This window comes from Talaromyces proteolyticus (assembly GCF_021365285.1).
Source record: "Talaromyces proteolyticus strain PMI_201 chromosome Unknown BGW36scaffold_3, whole genome shotgun sequence".
Taxonomy (NCBI): Eukaryota; Fungi; Ascomycota; class Eurotiomycetes; order Eurotiales; family Trichocomaceae; genus Talaromyces; species Talaromyces proteolyticus.
In genome coordinates this window covers 253,916-270,826 of record NW_025764279.1, presented here as the reverse complement: position 1 = coordinate 270,826, position 16,911 = coordinate 253,916, and the positions used below count along the sequence as shown (strand labels likewise).

At 44.1% G+C, this 16,911-nt stretch overlaps 6 protein-coding genes across 6 annotated transcripts; 2 read left to right on the top strand and 4 right to left on the bottom strand.

The window, feature by feature from the left end:
* Positions 1–57: 57 nt before the first annotated feature.
* On the bottom strand, positions 58–987 carry BGW36DRAFT_423901 (uncharacterized protein; the record flags this gene model as incomplete). Its single annotated transcript, XM_046219896.1, has 1 exon — positions 58–987. The coding sequence occupies one exon, from the start codon at positions 985–987 to the stop codon at positions 58–60; it is 930 nt and encodes a 309-aa protein (XP_046074970.1).
* A 2,383-nt stretch (positions 988–3,370) lies between these two features.
* On the bottom strand, positions 3,371–5,003 carry BGW36DRAFT_335723 (acid phosphatase precursor). The gene is made up of 3 exons (XM_046212947.1): positions 4,725–5,003; positions 3,633–4,655; positions 3,371–3,538 (listed from the first exon to the last, which is right to left on the bottom strand). The coding sequence occupies exons 1-3, from the start codon at positions 4,914–4,916 to the stop codon at positions 3,503–3,505; spliced, it is 1,251 nt and encodes a 416-aa protein (XP_046074969.1). The 5' UTR covers positions 4,917–5,003; the 3' UTR covers positions 3,371–3,502.
* A 3,030-nt stretch (positions 5,004–8,033) lies between these two features.
* Positions 8,034–10,081, bottom strand: BGW36DRAFT_423899 (choline dehydrogenase; the record flags this gene model as incomplete). Its single annotated transcript, XM_046219895.1, has 6 exons — positions 8,034–8,236; positions 8,309–8,912; positions 8,966–9,508; positions 9,563–9,779; positions 9,839–9,958; positions 10,032–10,081. The coding sequence occupies 6 exons, from the start codon at positions 10,079–10,081 to the stop codon at positions 8,034–8,036; spliced, it is 1,737 nt and encodes a 578-aa protein (XP_046074968.1).
* A 1,561-nt stretch (positions 10,082–11,642) lies between these two features.
* Positions 11,643–13,178, top strand: BGW36DRAFT_423898 (uncharacterized protein; the record flags this gene model as incomplete). The annotated part of the gene is made up of 8 exons (XM_046219894.1): positions 11,643–11,801; positions 11,855–11,882; positions 11,964–12,135; positions 12,195–12,331; positions 12,388–12,442; positions 12,524–12,589; positions 12,653–12,782; positions 12,840–13,178. The coding sequence occupies 8 exons, from the start codon at positions 11,643–11,645 to the stop codon at positions 13,176–13,178; spliced, it is 1,086 nt and encodes a 361-aa protein (XP_046074967.1).
* An 801-nt stretch (positions 13,179–13,979) lies between these two features.
* BGW36DRAFT_423897 (uncharacterized protein) lies at positions 13,980–14,837 on the top strand (the record flags this gene model as incomplete). The annotated part of the gene is made up of 1 exon (XM_046219893.1): positions 13,980–14,837. One exon carries the CDS (start codon positions 13,980–13,982, stop codon positions 14,835–14,837), a length of 858 nt encoding a protein of 285 aa, XP_046074966.1.
* A 1,219-nt stretch (positions 14,838–16,056) lies between these two features.
* BGW36DRAFT_355743 (uncharacterized protein) lies at positions 16,057–16,806 on the bottom strand (the record flags this gene model as incomplete). Its single annotated transcript, XM_046213680.1, has 1 exon — positions 16,057–16,806. The coding sequence occupies one exon, from the start codon at positions 16,804–16,806 to the stop codon at positions 16,057–16,059; it is 750 nt and encodes a 249-aa protein (XP_046074965.1).
* Positions 16,807–16,911: the final 105 nt, after the last annotated feature.

Below are 16,911 nucleotides of genomic sequence, written 5' to 3'. Positions count from 1 at the left end.
CGTGGCGAATTTTGACCTAAATCTGTCGCACTGGTGAACTCCACAATTTTAACCACCTCAAATCTGACTCTGGTGCTCGTGACTAGATTTGCGGGGTTTTCTTTCTATCTGACTCTCGGCCCTATGACTCTCAGACTCTGCAATATGTTGGCTTTGTTGCGCAGCTTGTAAAGACTGCTGCCTCCATTGTATGTAAGCAATATGCTGAAATGTCTCTGTCGGTTGAAAATAAAGACCCGTGCGACCAGGTACTGTGATGTCCTTCATTACCCCATGACTGTAAATCCTCACCCTCGGCTCGATAGGCTTACCGGGCACGCACCATCGTTGCACTGCAACTCTCAGCGGGCGACTAGTCGGGCTCCAGTGTGCATCCAAGACCCGGTATTTGTCGACGACAAATCCGCCTAAGAGCGGCTTTTCGGTGGGAACCTTGGAGAATTGACCTTTGTTCCAGGTTTTTATAGTGTCAATAATCAAACCCCGGCGTTGTCTGTTAGGGCAGGACCTGTAAATCTGTATATCAAACTTGCCCATAGGGAACAATAGGTATCCATCTGGTCTGTACTTGCTGTCCATATTCCTTTGTACTATTCCCAAAATGCACATCACACTCTTGTATGTTTTTATCATGCTCCAGGAGTCTGAGATGCGAGCAAACATGATGAACACCTCCGAAACAAAGATGAGGATATCGTCCTGCAGGTATTTTGGCAAATTACCCTTTGCGAACAGATCATAGTCACTAGGAATATAGTGTTCTGCTTGAATCATTGCTGGATTCACAGTGCTAAGGAGGTTGTAACGCATAATCACACATTCACCTTCATTAACTCTGACATTGGTGTTGGCTATTTCATTAAATGTTGCTTCACGCACATGCAACTTAACAGCGTCGTCATAGTTGAGACCAATATGTTGTCCCTCACTTGTTATTATGCAATCTTTCTCGTCATGAGTGATAGTCAAGTTCGTGTTCATGTCCATGTTGGTACAAAGTTATTGCTTTTTCCTGGATAGACCTGCAGTCTTCAAAATGAAACATTAGCTAAATGCATCCGTCATTGGAAAGTTCTATCTATTATTCTCTTCAAAAACTCACAATAAGCCTGGTATCTGCTTCGACTTGTTGTTTGCTGCAGGATGCGAAGTAGAGAGTATTCCAAATAGTGGTAAGAGAGGAGATAGCAATCAACGTTTTGTCGGAGAGGGTGAATTGACTGATAAAGTAATTGTTGAACGACCTCTTTGCAAATGGAAGTTGAGGATATTTTCTAGCGAAGCTGCAGAGAGGCTTTGTTATGGTGACGGTACCAAACTGGGCATATCCGCTGCCTAATTGAGCATTTTCACTGACACTGAAGATGCGTGCAAACAGCCCAGTAGGTTTCTTATCAACAGCCTTCATGATTTCCACTTCTTGCTAAGTTTTACCTGTTTTACACCCCTGTCCTCAAGCATCAAAAATTCTACAAGATTTTGATCAGTCTTCATTATGCCTGCTGCCAGATAACACAATCAAGTATAATCGAGGTTTGCGTGGAGAGGCTAATACAGATCGTGGGAGTCAAGATATTGGAAATATTCAAACTAAGTTGGTTTCACTCCTGCTCCTCTAGAATCTTATGCTGAATTTCAAATAGCTCAAGAAATAGTTGCCCGTACAATTTCAGCCTGTCTATTATATCCACATTTCCGAGGAAGCTTGAAGCTATTATTGTTGATGTTTGTATTGGGTTCATCTACACCCTATTGCACTCCCAGAAGGTTGGAAGAACTGAGCAGAATCTTTTCCACATCTAAAACGGCTCTGCTTCGATTAATGGGCTCAGGTTAGAGGCAATTCTTGAAGTATGTCTTCAACACCTAACCGGCGTGAGAAGTATGAATGGGTTCGCTAAGTCGGAACGTCGCAATATCCAGGCAGAACGGTAGGCTAGTTGATCTAGAGACTTAAACTGAGATTGTTCCTGAGGTTTCCACTGGCGAAGCTTTAATTGTGACACTACCCCAGCATCAAAACCAAAATCAACCCCCCCCTTTGTAGTATTTGCCCGAAGCATGGACTATATTTGGATAATGTCATTGCTATTATCATTAACCCCTGCATTGTCATGATCGCACATATTCCCAACAAAGCCACTTTAGAAACCATAAAAGAGTATTGCGACGCTCTTATAAAAGAGCTTATTTTCACATCAAATAACCATGACGCTAAAGAGAATAGCCTCTTGGTTTTCCTCTCACCACTGAGTCGGATATCGGAACACTTCATTGGTGGGGCCCACAAACAAGTGTATAAACTTGTGCCGTCGGAAAAATTATCTCGTCTGCCTCGCAAAATACAGACCCAATGCTGCGTTTACTACTCGGGTGGGCCAAATGCCTTGATATCCGTTGTTGTTGGCCAAGGAAAGGATCTGCGAAACCTTAATCTTCGCGTGATAAGGAATTGATATATTTGGAAAGAATATAAACGCGATTATACTTCTATTCATGATATGACAAACTTGGCATTAATTGACTTGGAGGAAGAAAAGTTTCAACCAGCGAATCCCAACCCTCTTTATCTCAGGGAATGGTCTACTATCAAACTTTTCGCAACTCAACTAACCTTTCCATTCGTTTTGAGTGCCTCAAGGAGGGAACGGGTTTGTGACTAAACTATGACTTTTTTATTGTAATTGAGTATTATTCGCATACTCGCAAAGAGAATTGGGGCCTTGTTGGTAGATTCACACCAACATTAGTGAAAACTCCTAAACTCCCCGTTGGCATCCTTTCGAGCTGTCCTGGAGAAATCCTAGAAACCTCCAACTTTATTGACTTATCATTGGACTCGTTGACGAAATACCTGCTGACATCGGCTAGACGTATGCTCTCCCATCAAATGCAAGTAACAAATAGACTACCCGCTCCTGCCTCTATCCACGCTTTCATGGAACAAATCGCCATCGCATAAGCCAAGACAAGGCTAGCAAGAAACCCCGCTCATTTACCTTACAATTCTAGCATCGGCTGGCTCCTTTCCGAACACCTGGGCGTATATGTTTTAGTAGTCAATACATTAGTCTTGCTCTTCGCATATATCGTGATAACACCATTTACGCGGGCGTGAAACGATGTTATTTCCCCCGAGCCCAAAACGCTGTTTTACGTATAGCAATCTTGCTGGGGAAGTCGGTTTCTCAACTATAGCGCCATGCCTTAGACTATGACAAAGCAGGCATCTGAGGAATACCTGGTAGCATCGGTTAGGGCTTATGTATCTTAGTTTAGTGAGTGCATGTATTTAAGTCTATGGGTATATGGTTCTAATTCCAGGTTTTTGCCATTAAAGAATTTAAAACAATCCTAACTGCTAAATATCAAGAAATCATTATTTTTAAAAGCGAGAAGACCGTTTTGGCTGATTATTTTGTTCTTTTACAGCGAGGAATATTCTTAGAACTCTTTTTTTCGGTGTCACGATTTATCACCAGATTGTCAAAGAAGGCAGAGCTCAAACGGTTTCATAGTGTTCGATCCTGCCGTTGTGCTTTGAGATGGTTACGTGTTAGCAGAATAGGATAAATTGTGTGCAATGGGTCAAGGAGGATAAAAGCAAAGGGATTAATAATGGGTGAACTTACCAATTTGCGACTGTATTTAAGTCCGACATTGTTTCCGCTTTTAGCATCGTAAGGTATAGGACTGGTATAATTATAAGTGGCCTCTTTTCCACGATAGGTCCTTTTCACGATATCGAGGATACCATGCCCAGCAGAACACGATCCAGAGGTTAATGGAATAGGCCAGACATCAGTATACTTTGAGTACACATTAGCTGATTCGGGGCCAGGATACGTCACATTCAGATTGAGATCGGTATAGTCGACATCATAGTTGATGTAATTTGTTTCCTCGGCTACAAGAGAGAGAAGGTTGGCGCCACAATCCCATCGGCCAAGTGATGGAAGACCGAAGTTGGCAGAGAGAGATGCAATCACAGAGTAGTGTGTATAGAATGTCGAGTCACTGGTGCCCTTAAGGTGCTTCGGGATCGCACCACCTAGCAAGAAGCTGTACACTCTATTAGGTTTGGTGTAGTTTCCAGACTCGTCGAAAGTGAGCAGGATGAGGGTGTCTTCCATGAAGTACTCGTTTTCCAGTAACGGAGTGAGGAAGTTATGGGTCCAGGTGCCAGCGAAGGTGACGTTGGTGTCGTGGGCATCATTAGTCATGTTTGGGGTGATAAACATGTACTGAGGCAAGGTGTGATGTTCAAGGTCTTGATAGAAGGTGGTAAAATTTTTGATCTGACGCAAACGAGTAGGGTCGTTCGTGACCGAGTCAAAGAGAATCAGGGGGTTATGCTTGCGTACGTAATCGTTGGCACCGCTTTCAGGATAACGGAAACCCTGGTAACCAGGATAAGGGATATCCTCTTGGTACTCACCCCATGCAACCTTCTTAGTGTCAAATAGGTCCGCAATCGTCGAAACGTTTGCTGGGATCTGGTTGAAGTTATCATTGTCCATGCCAAATGTGTCACCACCGGCGGAAGCGCAGTAGTTCGGCTCCGAAGGATGGGTGACTGCAAAGTAATTCTCCAAGAGAATTCCTTGTTTGGCCAAGGCAGATAAATGGGGATCAAGAGCAGCAGTGGTGTAATCCTAGTCGAGAGTGAGCCAATCTAATACAATCCTGATCTCCATTCTCCAGACCCAACCGGCATTGCTTACGGTGTTTTCGAGCCAGATATCAACAAATCGGCTGAATGCCTTCCCATGCACTTTGGAAACAGGAGAGTATGGCTTGACAGAGGCCTGGGCAGCCGCAATTTCTGCTGCTGAAGGATATTGCTCTGTGGAGGTCTGCGCCATGGTAATGGCCAAGCTGGCCATTACCGCCGTGAATGTTGCCTGATTAAACATTTTGTCTACGTGTAGTAGCTAGCCTTCGAATGGTAAGTAGAATGACGAACTCGTCTAACACTGCACGTCAAATGGTGGTTTTCGGACAGGCTACTGCCTGTGGGAAAGAGTTAACTTCGATGTATATATATACTGATTCACGCATTCTTCTTCTATAGATCCGTGCATGGCCAATACTATACTTAATCTCTACTAATAACAGCCACACCTTTGCATCGCGATGTGGCAGCAAGCACGTTGTCGCCTGGCCGCTGCTGGTTGGTATTTGGTTTCATTGCATCGCCGGCGGCTGTCGCGTCCCGCTGCGGGGAGCCCTAATATATTGTAGTAATTATACTGAATACATCGAACTGGAGCTTATACACGCAGCTAAAGCTCTAGCGCCGCCTGTGGCGTTACACGTGCAGCAGCCCAGCGTCTCCAGTCGAGAAAGCAGAGCAACCAATCTCCGGAACCATGCAGCCATGCGCTTATTCATCCTTCAACAAATATTAACCTGGGCCTAGTGGTCGAAGGGTAGGCCATCTGGTGCGTCCGAAGAGCTGTCTGCTGAAGTGGGCCCTTAGCCACAGCTCCATATAAGGATGCATAGGTTTAAATCCACAAGCCTCACCATACCAAAAGCATTTAAGATTAGCCATATAAAGAAATACAAAATCAAGATTAAATCAGTTACTAATGTAATAAGAGATTAGGATATCATAAAGCAAAGCTCTCAATATACATCTTCCTTACTTTATTCTATGCCTAGCACTGTATAATTATTGCTAAGAATTTTTGAAGGCTTTTTTCCTTAATAGTTACTTTTTAATACTGAGGTGTGTCCTATATAGGAAATAGAATCAAATATTATTATAACTAGGCTTATAATACGAAAATAGTATATTTCTATATTTAACTTGTAAGAGTCTTGGTCTAGCGATAGATGAAAGAATGCTGCTAAAACCGGAATATAAATATTTGAATGCAGCAACAACAACAAGCACTAACCTGACTCGCTCTGGAGATAATTTAGCCCATGGTTGTAGGGAAAGACTTGGCGAATATAAAGGTATTATGACTAAGGGTTCCACTGTTTTGGATTTATCTCCCCGGGCCAGAAATTATATCCAGACTTCGGCATGTTCAATATGTAAAATGCTTGAACAAAAGATAAAGATACTTCTATGTGGATGTTTATTCGGGGGATTGTTGATTTAGATGAAGCAAATATACGTCTTTTGACCTAATTACATTACCTGTGCACCACGGTCGCAACGCCGGATTTTGTCTCTACGCCATCTAGTCGTCTCGTGTTTCTAGAAAGCCGTTTCAGAAATTCCCAGTGGCTGCAGGGATTTTACGTAGATTATAGTGTGGAAACTTAAAATCGTTGCCGTGGCAGAGCCCTTCTTGGCTTGAAATCCGTCCACTAGAAACGACACCGGTAAAATGTTGACCACAATCTTTATTGTAATAGGAGCACCAATCGTTTGTTGCAGCTTTTCTTTCTTTCTTTCTTTCTATTTTTTGGGACACAAGTCTATCCCAATTGTAGATGGGCTAGAACAGTCACTTACTCCAGTTGATTGACTTGACATGAAACGATGCAAATTGTCTGAAGATGGTTTTGACATAATTTACTTTCTATTATTTCATTCATTACCGCAGCCCGAAGAGATTATAACAGGGTATACAAATCATCTAGCTAACCATTAACCGATAATATAAATAAAGAGAACGTGATGAAAGTCTAAAGGAGTGAGTGTATCTTAATTTCTAGTATATATATTTTCTATTCTCCTTCTTTATATTTGATATAAACCCTACATATGTACCATTGCTACTATTATTTCTAAAAAACCCCTATGGAACCTAGTACATATATACCGGCGTCTCTCACGCTCTCCCCGACCCCATATCGTGACACATCAGAATTAATGGAGTTGTAACCCAGGCCATGAAATTTACATTGGGAATGATTGTCATATCGGAGTAACACATGGTAATTTGTCGCAAATGACCGATATAATAATCCTCACCATACATTGGTGAGATTTTGAGAGAGTTTCCACAAATGTTATCACTAGGCAGTTTCTGCGCATCGGGGGTGGGGATATTGGATAGATTTCCGAATAAAATGCTTTTGGTAAACAATCCTGGACCTCCGTCAATTATGCACCGTTGTAGGGCTGTAGAAAGGTTCATACGAGATACTGAACATGAAATATATGTATATCAAACTTGTTAAATTTCAATGTTAAAAGCTCTCCAGACAGTGGTTATGGGATACCAACCCTAAACATAACAATTTCTATCAGGGTCCCAAAACTTTTATATCTCCCTCAAAGCATAGGACGCCCCCTGCTCGGTGATATAGAGGCATTTGTACAAATCGTAATATATCAAATATATATGTATATATATGACACCTGGAAAGCCGGATGTTAGTTGGTGGTAAGAATAACGCATGCGGTTTATAGTATTACCCGAAACTAAATAATTTTAAATATTGATAGGTGGCATGGCTAGGTTTAGTGTTGAATGCCTACGGCTCAAAGAGTCCAACCGCAATGCAATTTATTAAGATGAAAGTGTCCGAGCTGATCATAAAAATCTGAGATCTTATTGTTGACATCCTGTAACCATGCCTCCTCCAACTTGATTAATAGATGACATTGCGGTGTTAGTATACTTGGAGGAAGTGTCGATTGCGTATCTAAATAGCGAGGTTGATCAACTATTTGGATATCATTGGAAATCTCTTTTGTGAAAGTTTCTTCTAGAGTCAATGATTGAATCCATACTAGTTGATACATAGGAGACGTCTCATACTTTCTAGTTGATATTCTCTTAAAGTTGAGATTAGGACATATTATATTTTTCCGAAGTCCTGTTCATGGCTCCAGACTGGTCCTCCTGGCATCACAGACAAGGAGTGCAGCTATTCACACAACTGCGATCTGCCATGACTATCCCATTCTACAATCGGAGGAAGAGATAATATTATGATATGGAATTTTAGAATATTGTGATATTTGAAATCTAGTTATGCCTTTATGTGGTATATTTGCTGCTATAACCCTACAGTGCAGCGTGCTGCAACACTGATTACAATATGGAATACTTGGGGAAGCCCTACCATGTCTCCTTTATTAAATCCGCGGCTCGCTCACCAATTCCATACGCGGGCATCTGGGTATGACCACCATGCAAGGTTGGCATGACGCTGCAGTCGGCGACGCGTAGTCCAGATACACCTCGCACGCGCAGCTTGTTGTCCAGAACGGCCATCGGGTTGTCATCCTTGCCCATGGCGCAGGTCCCGGATGCGTGGTAGCCTATCATAAATGTGAATTAGCTATGCCCTCGAAACGACAATGCAAGCAGCAAAAGAAAGAAGGACGATATACAGGTAGTGGCATGCTCCTTGACGTAGGGAATCCATTCTTCCCTCGTCTTGAAGGTGTGGTGGTTGGAAGACGGGGGCCAGGACCCCTTGACGATATCCTTCGTACCAGCCCCATTCATCACAATCTCATTGCCGAATCGACAGGCCTCGGAGAGCACTAGTATATCCAACGGGTCCGCGAGGTAATTACAGTCCACAACGGGATTTTGGAGTGGGTCGTTGGACCTGAGCGCTACAGTGCCCCGGGATCGAGGTCCAAATAGCTCGGCAATCATTGAGAACGCATGTTTATGATCCACAGGGAACTGATCATACTGCTTTGGACCACCATAGCACTCAGTGGTGAAGAATTCAACGTTGGGTTGTTTCGGGGTCAAGCCCATTGGATCACGGCCGGGCTTACGGGGAGCATTCTGCCAGAGAGGCTCATTTTCCAGGCGGTCGTCCAAGCGAGCAAAGGCAAATGCACCAAAGGGAAACGTGGACAGAAAGCCCTCCTTTTTCTCTTTCCAGACAGCATAGGTCTTTGCGAAGTTATCATCATGGTAAACGTGGTGGTCGGTTGTCAGACCTTCCTCTTCGGTTTCATAGAACATGAAAACGATCTGTTAAATGGTAAACTGCGCGGTTGCTTTGGATTAGTCAATCTGGTACTTACGAGATGGTCCATAAGATTCTTTCCGACGCCTGGCAAGTCGACAAGGCATTTGATACCATGCTGAGCCAGTTCCTCCTTAGGCCCAATGCCGGAGCGCAAGAGGACGGCCGGACTGCAGTAAGCGCCGCAGCTAAGGACAATATCCTTTCTAGCAAAGTATGTATGGCCGATGCCATTAGCGTCTTTAACCTGAACCGCTGTCGCACGCAGACCTGAGGCTGCGTCTCCTTCTAAGACCACGCGACTGACAGTAGTGTCGGTCTTAATTGTGATGTTTCCGGCTTGCTCTTTCTGGTTCAGAAGAAAATCCGCACTGGTGGTGCGGAAGCCCTTGTATACGGTGCGGACGGCATGTCCGGTGCCGTGCGATGTTTCTCCGGTGCTGAACATGTCTGGGTCCAAGGGCAAGCCTTGAGAGACAAAGGAATCGATCAAGAGGTTTGAGATGGGAGCGAGGTCGTGAGGTTCGGTGTGCAGAGGGCCGGAGGAGCCATGGCTCTCTTCATCCACTTTGAACCATGGCTTGCCGTGAAAGGTCTCCGCCTAAAACCCTATAGATTCAGATTCGGTTTCTGATATCCACCTGGATTCTCGTACCTTTTTCATGGCGTTGAAGAATTCATCACCACTCCAGCCCTCCATCTCCCAGTCATCATAGTCTTGCTTGCACCCGCGGATGCAAAGTGTTCCATTACAGCCACTGCATCCTCCCAGGAACCTTCCCCGACTCAATTTTACTTGACGATTGTTCACCCCCGCCATTGGTTCCGTGACGACATTCCAATCGGTTTCGGAGTCAAAGTTTTGTGACCATCTATCCAGTACGAGCTGTTAGAGAGCATTTGACGGTACCTGGCCGATTTAGATACTCACCCTCCGACCATGTGCACATTTTCAAGGTCCTTGCTATTCTGGCCCGCCTCGATGACAAGGACACTCACGCCAGGGTTCTCCGCAAGGCGTGCTGCGACCACACATCCCGAAGTACCTCCACTATATAGAGCAATGCATCGCTTAACTGGCTTGTCCGTGGGCATGCAGCGGCTTGTGTAAGTGTGAGACTCACCCGCAGACAATATAGTCGTAGTAGTCTATTGATTCTGCTGTGGAACTCATCGTTGTTAATTTCATCCGTTTATAAAATTACCGGAAGCAAGATGATGTGAATTAAAATGTAATAGAAGGCCGCCACCCACCAGAAGATGAGTGGGCTCATTTTAAGTCAGCCGAGGTCGAGGGTACACAACGCCTTTGTGTACATAACATCAGGGCCTCCGCTCGACATCATGACATCCGCATTCGTAGCCTAGTTACTAAGAGGTTCAGCCTAATTTGTTCACCTGAGACGAAAGGATACATACGCTCCTAAACATTCGTAATCTAACAACCTACCGCTGCAATTTCATGTTCGGACGTTGACCGCTATCTGATGGGTTGATCAAGCAGTAAAACATGTCTCCATTCTCTCCACTCTTCTCGTATTCACGAGTGACGATTCTTCTTGGCGTTCTATTTTTCGGGGCCGCCCGCCGTCAGGCCCTAGAACGAGCCCAAAATAGGGGTCTCTCCATCCGGAACAGCACCATTGTCGTCCAATTGGTTACAATTGCCATATTCAAACGGCAGATGTCGTATTTCGTCAAATTATCTCCTTTTCAGCAAGAACATACGGACAACAAGCGGCGTCAAAGATTCACCTTAACTTTCGAAGCGAAGCAACTAAACTGACCTGAAAAGTCAAGCACAGAATAAGCGGGCTGTTGACTATCTTGATTCGTTTTGACCAGAGAGTTCCGAAACGATGTCCCGAAATATCTTAGATTCCTCCTTAGACGCCTGACCTTTAGGCTTTCTGTCAGACCGTGCACAATGGAACGAAAAGCTTCTTCCCCATACACGTGTGTCATACTGAGGAATTGGCCTCGAATAAGGACAACCTCATCCTCATACCTCTACCGCTTTGAGTCCGGTGAGGTAGGAGTATATACTATATCGACTATACTATAGCACGGATCATATTAATTACTTCTTCCACGCATTACCACTGCCAAAGGACGCCTAGTCGCTTATTGAACCACGTTAGTTTCCGATCAGTCAAAGCACATTTGCCACTTATTACCAATTACATCGGAGACATTACCCCATCAGATCTAATTGGATACAGACAGCTGGGGAACGAAATCTGACACCTGAAGCGCTTTTAGAGTTTTACCAGCAGCTCGTGCCTCCTTGGCCGCTAGCACCCTACATAATGCCGTTTATTGGTTCGCTAGACCATTTTTGGCGATCCTAATTTACCAAACTTCTGTCTTACTCAACGCCTTGCCCTGTTTCACAATGATTATCTTTCCAGTTCATTCATCGTGATCCACTGGCCAGGATTAACCATGCACTAGACAAGTAGACTTTTGCATTATTGACGTGTGAGAGGTTTTCAATAGAGGAAAATAATGCATAGATAATTGATTCTCTGTGTGGACGAGAGAGGGAAGAAGCAGGACCATAACGAATTTAAGTTTATCTTGCACATCCTATTTAGATCGGTCAACATCCATTGCGGGTGTCGAGTGCATATGGTTTCCTTTCTCCTCATATCCTTGTCCTTTGCCAGTGAATCACAACTCTACCGTGGGCTTGTCTCCTGCGGCTTTAGGCTTGCTCACATTGCGCTGTGAAAATGGGCCAAGCATCGCCCTTCCAAACGGAGGCCTGGACAGAGTATGGGTTCGGTGTGGTCATCCTCCTCCTACGATTTTTTGCACGATTCCGAACTGTGGGGATAAAGTCATGGCAAGGAGACGATTATTTTGCAATAGTAGCTCTTCTCTTCTGGACTGTACGTGAAAATGTAGTGGCGGATCGATGAGGGAAGCTGACGGTACATGGTAGGCTGAGCTGTCAATGTTGGAGTTGATCGGTAAGGACAACTAGATCGCCTTAAGATTCTCAACCAAATTGGATCTGGGTCCATGCTAACAGGCCTATTGGCGATTACAAGGCCGACATGGAACGAACATTGGATGGACACCAGAGCAGCGAGCAGCATTCAGCGATGCTGATATCGCAAGCCTGCAGATTGGCTCGAAGTGCCTGCTCGCGGGATGGATATGCTATACCTCCTTGATCTGGTCTCTCAAAGCTTGCATGATTTTCTTCTATCTCCGCATCACGTAGGCCTGGCTAAGTGTGTGTTAAGGTCTCCTTATTTTTGCTAACCAACGTTTAACAGGTCCGGCCTGTGGCATCAGAAGATCGTTAAAGCCTCTGCCGTATTGTGCGTCTGCACCTATCTCTCCGTGCTATTTACCATCCTTCTCCACTGTCGTCCGCTGCATGGAAACTGGCAGGTAAACCCTGATCCTGGCGGTATGTGATCGTTCTAAGGAAAATTTGACACCGAGACTTTGATTGACAGCCCTCAGACCACTGCACCTATGACCTTATCAACTATATCGTTATAGCTGTGACCAATGTGACGTACGTTTAACATCTTAAGACGTTTTATGACACCCACAGGCCTAGTCTTCCAAGAGATACACTAATATTAATAATTACTAGAACCGACGCGATCCTGGTCACCATTCCGATCCCGTTGTTGGTCCGAGTCAAAATCTCTCTTTCGCGGTGTGTTATAACCAGCAAATTTGGAGGTAGTTAACGCTGATATGTATGTTCCATGAACAACAGAAAGCTAGTTATTGGCCTGCTCCTTTGTTCAGGCGTCTTCGTGATGGTCGCCACACTTCTGCGGTGCATTCTCTCGTTAAAAGATGTCAAGAGCATCAACACGAGCACCATTTGGGCTATTCGAGAAACGGTGAGTTTTCTTCATGTACATTTTCCCTGGATCATCTGACATTTCGTCTTCCTTTAGTTCGTCGCCATTATCGCTGTCAACGCTCCCTGTATCAAGCCCCTTTTCAGTGGCGCCAAATGGATGGGTTCGACCAAGGACAAATCATCCAAAATCCCTACCAATGTCAGAAATAGTGGCAGCTACAACCTGTCAAAGCTTAGAGTTTCACAGAATAACACACACAAGGGTGCCCTGCCCACCATCGACGACAAAGACAGCCAGGAGTTTATACTTGACGGATCCGATCATGATCGGTCGGACACCTTTGGATTTACTAACAACGTCTCGACTAGTTCTAATCAAGCACGGTCTCCAGGCATCCAGGTCACAACAACATACGAGGTGACCAATGTCTAAGACGAGCCGGATTCGCCGCCTCGGACGTAACATTGTGCCGTGGTTAATGGTGGGGTTGAAATTAAAATATTCTTTTATCATTAGAATTTTTTATTACTCGCCGTATTTGCAATTCACGAACAGTTCTTTCACGGTTTTTCCCCCCGCCTCGCTGTACAATATTCCCTGACAAACACAATTTCCAGACTATCTACCGAACCATGTCCTTGTCAGAATGCCATTCCTATTTTCATTTAGGCTCAGATTTTTGTCACTATAGTTATAGGAACTGAATATCATTGTGCTTCTCAGTTGCAATATGTAGTTGATGATATATTAAGTGAGTGTAAAGAGTCCTGGCCCAAATATGACTCGGGCTATGGCCCCCGTTGAGATGGTATCTACGACTATGCCAAGATCACCTCTGATTGCCCAGTCACACCTACGTGCACATAATAACAGCCTCGTCACTTACGGAGAAAAGCCTCTGCGTTATCAGCGAGGCTGTTGACTTTCAAAACATGTATTGGGTACATTACGTAATTACGATACACAGCCGTATAAATCGACAGACATCGAAGCAAGTGTACACTATGCCATTTCTGTAAACGATCGCCTGAAGCTCAATTAGTGCCTCGTATGCAGATACTGATTGGTCGATTGCTTTATATACTCTTTCATTTCTTCAAGCGATGGATTATGACTTACACCAAGCCCAGCAACATTTCTTATCTTGTAAGCAAGCCCCTCAGAATGCTACTACGTTTCCACTTCACCCAACCCAACAGTATTTATTTGTTTGAATCACATTGTGTTACAAGAATGGCATCAAGTATCATTTTATTTCCCCTGGTCGTCCTCCTGCTCGCTCTTGCGATTACCTCCCCACTACAGCAAACAAGGTATACCGGTCGAAAAGTCTTTGTTATCGGCCTGTCAAGAACGGGAACTACATCGCTTGGAGATGCGCTCGCCAGCCTCTCACTTCGGCGCTCAGGGTGGAACGACATACATTCCAGGCACCTATACCACATGTTCGCCGCCAACCGAACGGCACCGCTCATATCCTATGCAAGAAAATACGATGCTCTAGAAGACCTGCCTTGGGCGCTCGCATACAAACATCTCGCGACTGCGTTCCCAGATGCGAGGTTCATTCTGACTACAAGAATGAACGAAACTAATTGGCTACAAAGTATGGAGAGACATACTGAGCGGCGAGAGTGGATAGGAAATAAGAAAACGTTCGGGTGCAAGAAGGTTTGTGGAGAGAAATGTAGGGAAACATTCCTGGAAACTTATCGGGAACATAATAAAGAGGTGCGAAAATTTTTCGAGGAGGAAGGCCAAGGACGCCTACTGGAGATTGTCATTGATGCGCCGACGGAGAGGAAAAGCATCAAGACGGGCGACGCGAATATCACAGCGGTCGACGTTAAGTGGGTGTCGTTGATTGAATTCTTGGGGTTGGAGAAAGAGGTGGACAGAAAAGGGGGATGGGGAAAGCTAGGTTCATTTCCAAAAAGCAATGCTGGAAACAGAGCCAGGAACTTTCAAAATAGAATCGAAAATGCGTGGAGCAGGGCTATGAATGCATTCGAAGAGGGGACATTGAAGGGTGTCCAATCGGCCGTGGCACTTGTGAAAGGTCTCAGTCATCTCACTGCAATAGGTTTATGAGATTTATCTACTTTATAGTTGTTTTTCTTTGGTGCTATTATCGTATTATGCAAATAGTTAACTGCAAACTATGAACCTATTAAACGTTCTAACTTCACTACTGGGCCTACGTATTAGTTGCAACACCCTAAAGTGGTAAATCAGCATTCAATCTGCAGAATAACTTTTCCGATTTCACTAGCTTTAATCAGCATACGTATTAGTGTTCTAGCTACCTATGATTTATTAGCCGCTGTGATAGCTACACACGTGGGTTAGAAATAAATCTGACTCGCCGCAGCTGTCCCTAGTAGTATTACTCGGAAACAATGACAAGTTTGTACAGTACGAACAATACAGTATCCACAGAAATGCAATAATTTACTTTACCGTCGTGTACTCACTTCTCTTTATACCCGTTCATTGGTTAACCTATTTTTAAATATTTAGTTATTGACTCCGTCCTGTTTCTTTCTGTTCTGGCCGGTTTCGCACGGTCAGGGTAACGTACCCATCCTATGAACCTGTTAGATAATGATATCAAGCAAAGCCTGCATGAAAAGGTTTACAAGGTCATGGTGTTAGCAACATAAGAATAAGTTTCCTTTCATACGACAGAGCGACGAATACGCCTATTAAAATTAAAATATCAGCGGCATACCGCTATCGTAATTGAGAATCTCAGTAGACATGCAACTCTGGGATATTTTATCGTGTTGGTTATAGATTGCTATCATTAAGACTTTATGAAATAAAATAATGAGTACATAGGCTATTCCCTTTATAAAGTCTCTAGATAATCATATTTCACAGCTTGATGAGGCAGTCTAATCTGATTATTTTGAGGGCATGAGAACGCTGGTTGACTGAGTAGTTCATAGCTGTGAATCTAACCTCATTAGAAGCTATTTTCTGTGTTGTCCTACGCTAGGCTAATCAAGGAATAAAAATTCAAAGTAGGAATAATCGATTACTGTGAAGAGTATCTAAATGTCTGTACTTGCTGATAAAAGGAATTGTATTTCAAGATGAGGCTTGATGGCAAATACTGGCCAATGATCAAATTCTTGTGAATGAAGCTAATATCGGGCTCACTTAAATTTCATTAATTCCCTCGACGGATTCCATCGGACGGTTGCTTGAAGAATAATTGTAAACCCCAGCCTGCTATGCAACATAGAGTACATATACGTGAAAAGTCCGTAAAATATTTCCCACCTATTGAGTTGAAAAGGATTCATTAATTGGCGTCCGGAAGAATAAAACCGGCCGGCCTGGATAAGAGAATTTTCTTCATCCAATGCATTGCTGGATTGTTCACGTCACATATCTCTCGGCTAGAGAGGTTAACGTCGTAAATTAAATTCTGGCAGACTCTTGTCGAAACGCCCTCTGGTGCTAGTCTAATCAAGGCTGTGTCCCATAGAACAATAGTTCGTTTCGTACTAAGCATATAGTCGCCCCCCACAAATCCCTCCTGCTTCATGTCCCATCTCTCATTAATGTGTCGCCAGGATTTGTCGTCTGTCAAAGTGCGACTGCCCGCAGTGCCATGCGCAATCAAATCTTCCACGATTTCTTCGCGCTTATATAACCAAACACACACCACAGCAAATTGATTGTCGTGATATGTACTTAACTCCGACACTTTTGCGAGTCTGTCTGCTCCTCCATCTTGTTGTACAAGACACACTATGTCGCCCACACGTACGGCACAACGCGCGTTTGAGGAGTCGATATTATTTGTTTTTCTTTTAACGGCGGTAGAGTTCGGATTCATTCCACTACCAATATTTCTGAGTCGCTTTTTATGATAGCTTTGGGTGTTTGGAATTCCAAATTCTGCTGGTGCGGCGCTGTTTTGACGTCGCTTTGAAGTTGCCGTTCGAAGGACGTTGACAAGGTCTCGATTATGCTTATAATCTATGTGTGGCGTTTGTTGTCTTGTTGGTAGGCGCTTCAACCTGAAACTGGATGGTTCTTTTGACATAGCTATGCGGAAGAAACCGTATTACTTTTGAAACGGAAGGGGAAAGAGGATGGTTAGGTTGTAGGCCGATGAGCGTGCTCGACCTTCGAAGTGTCATTATCTCGA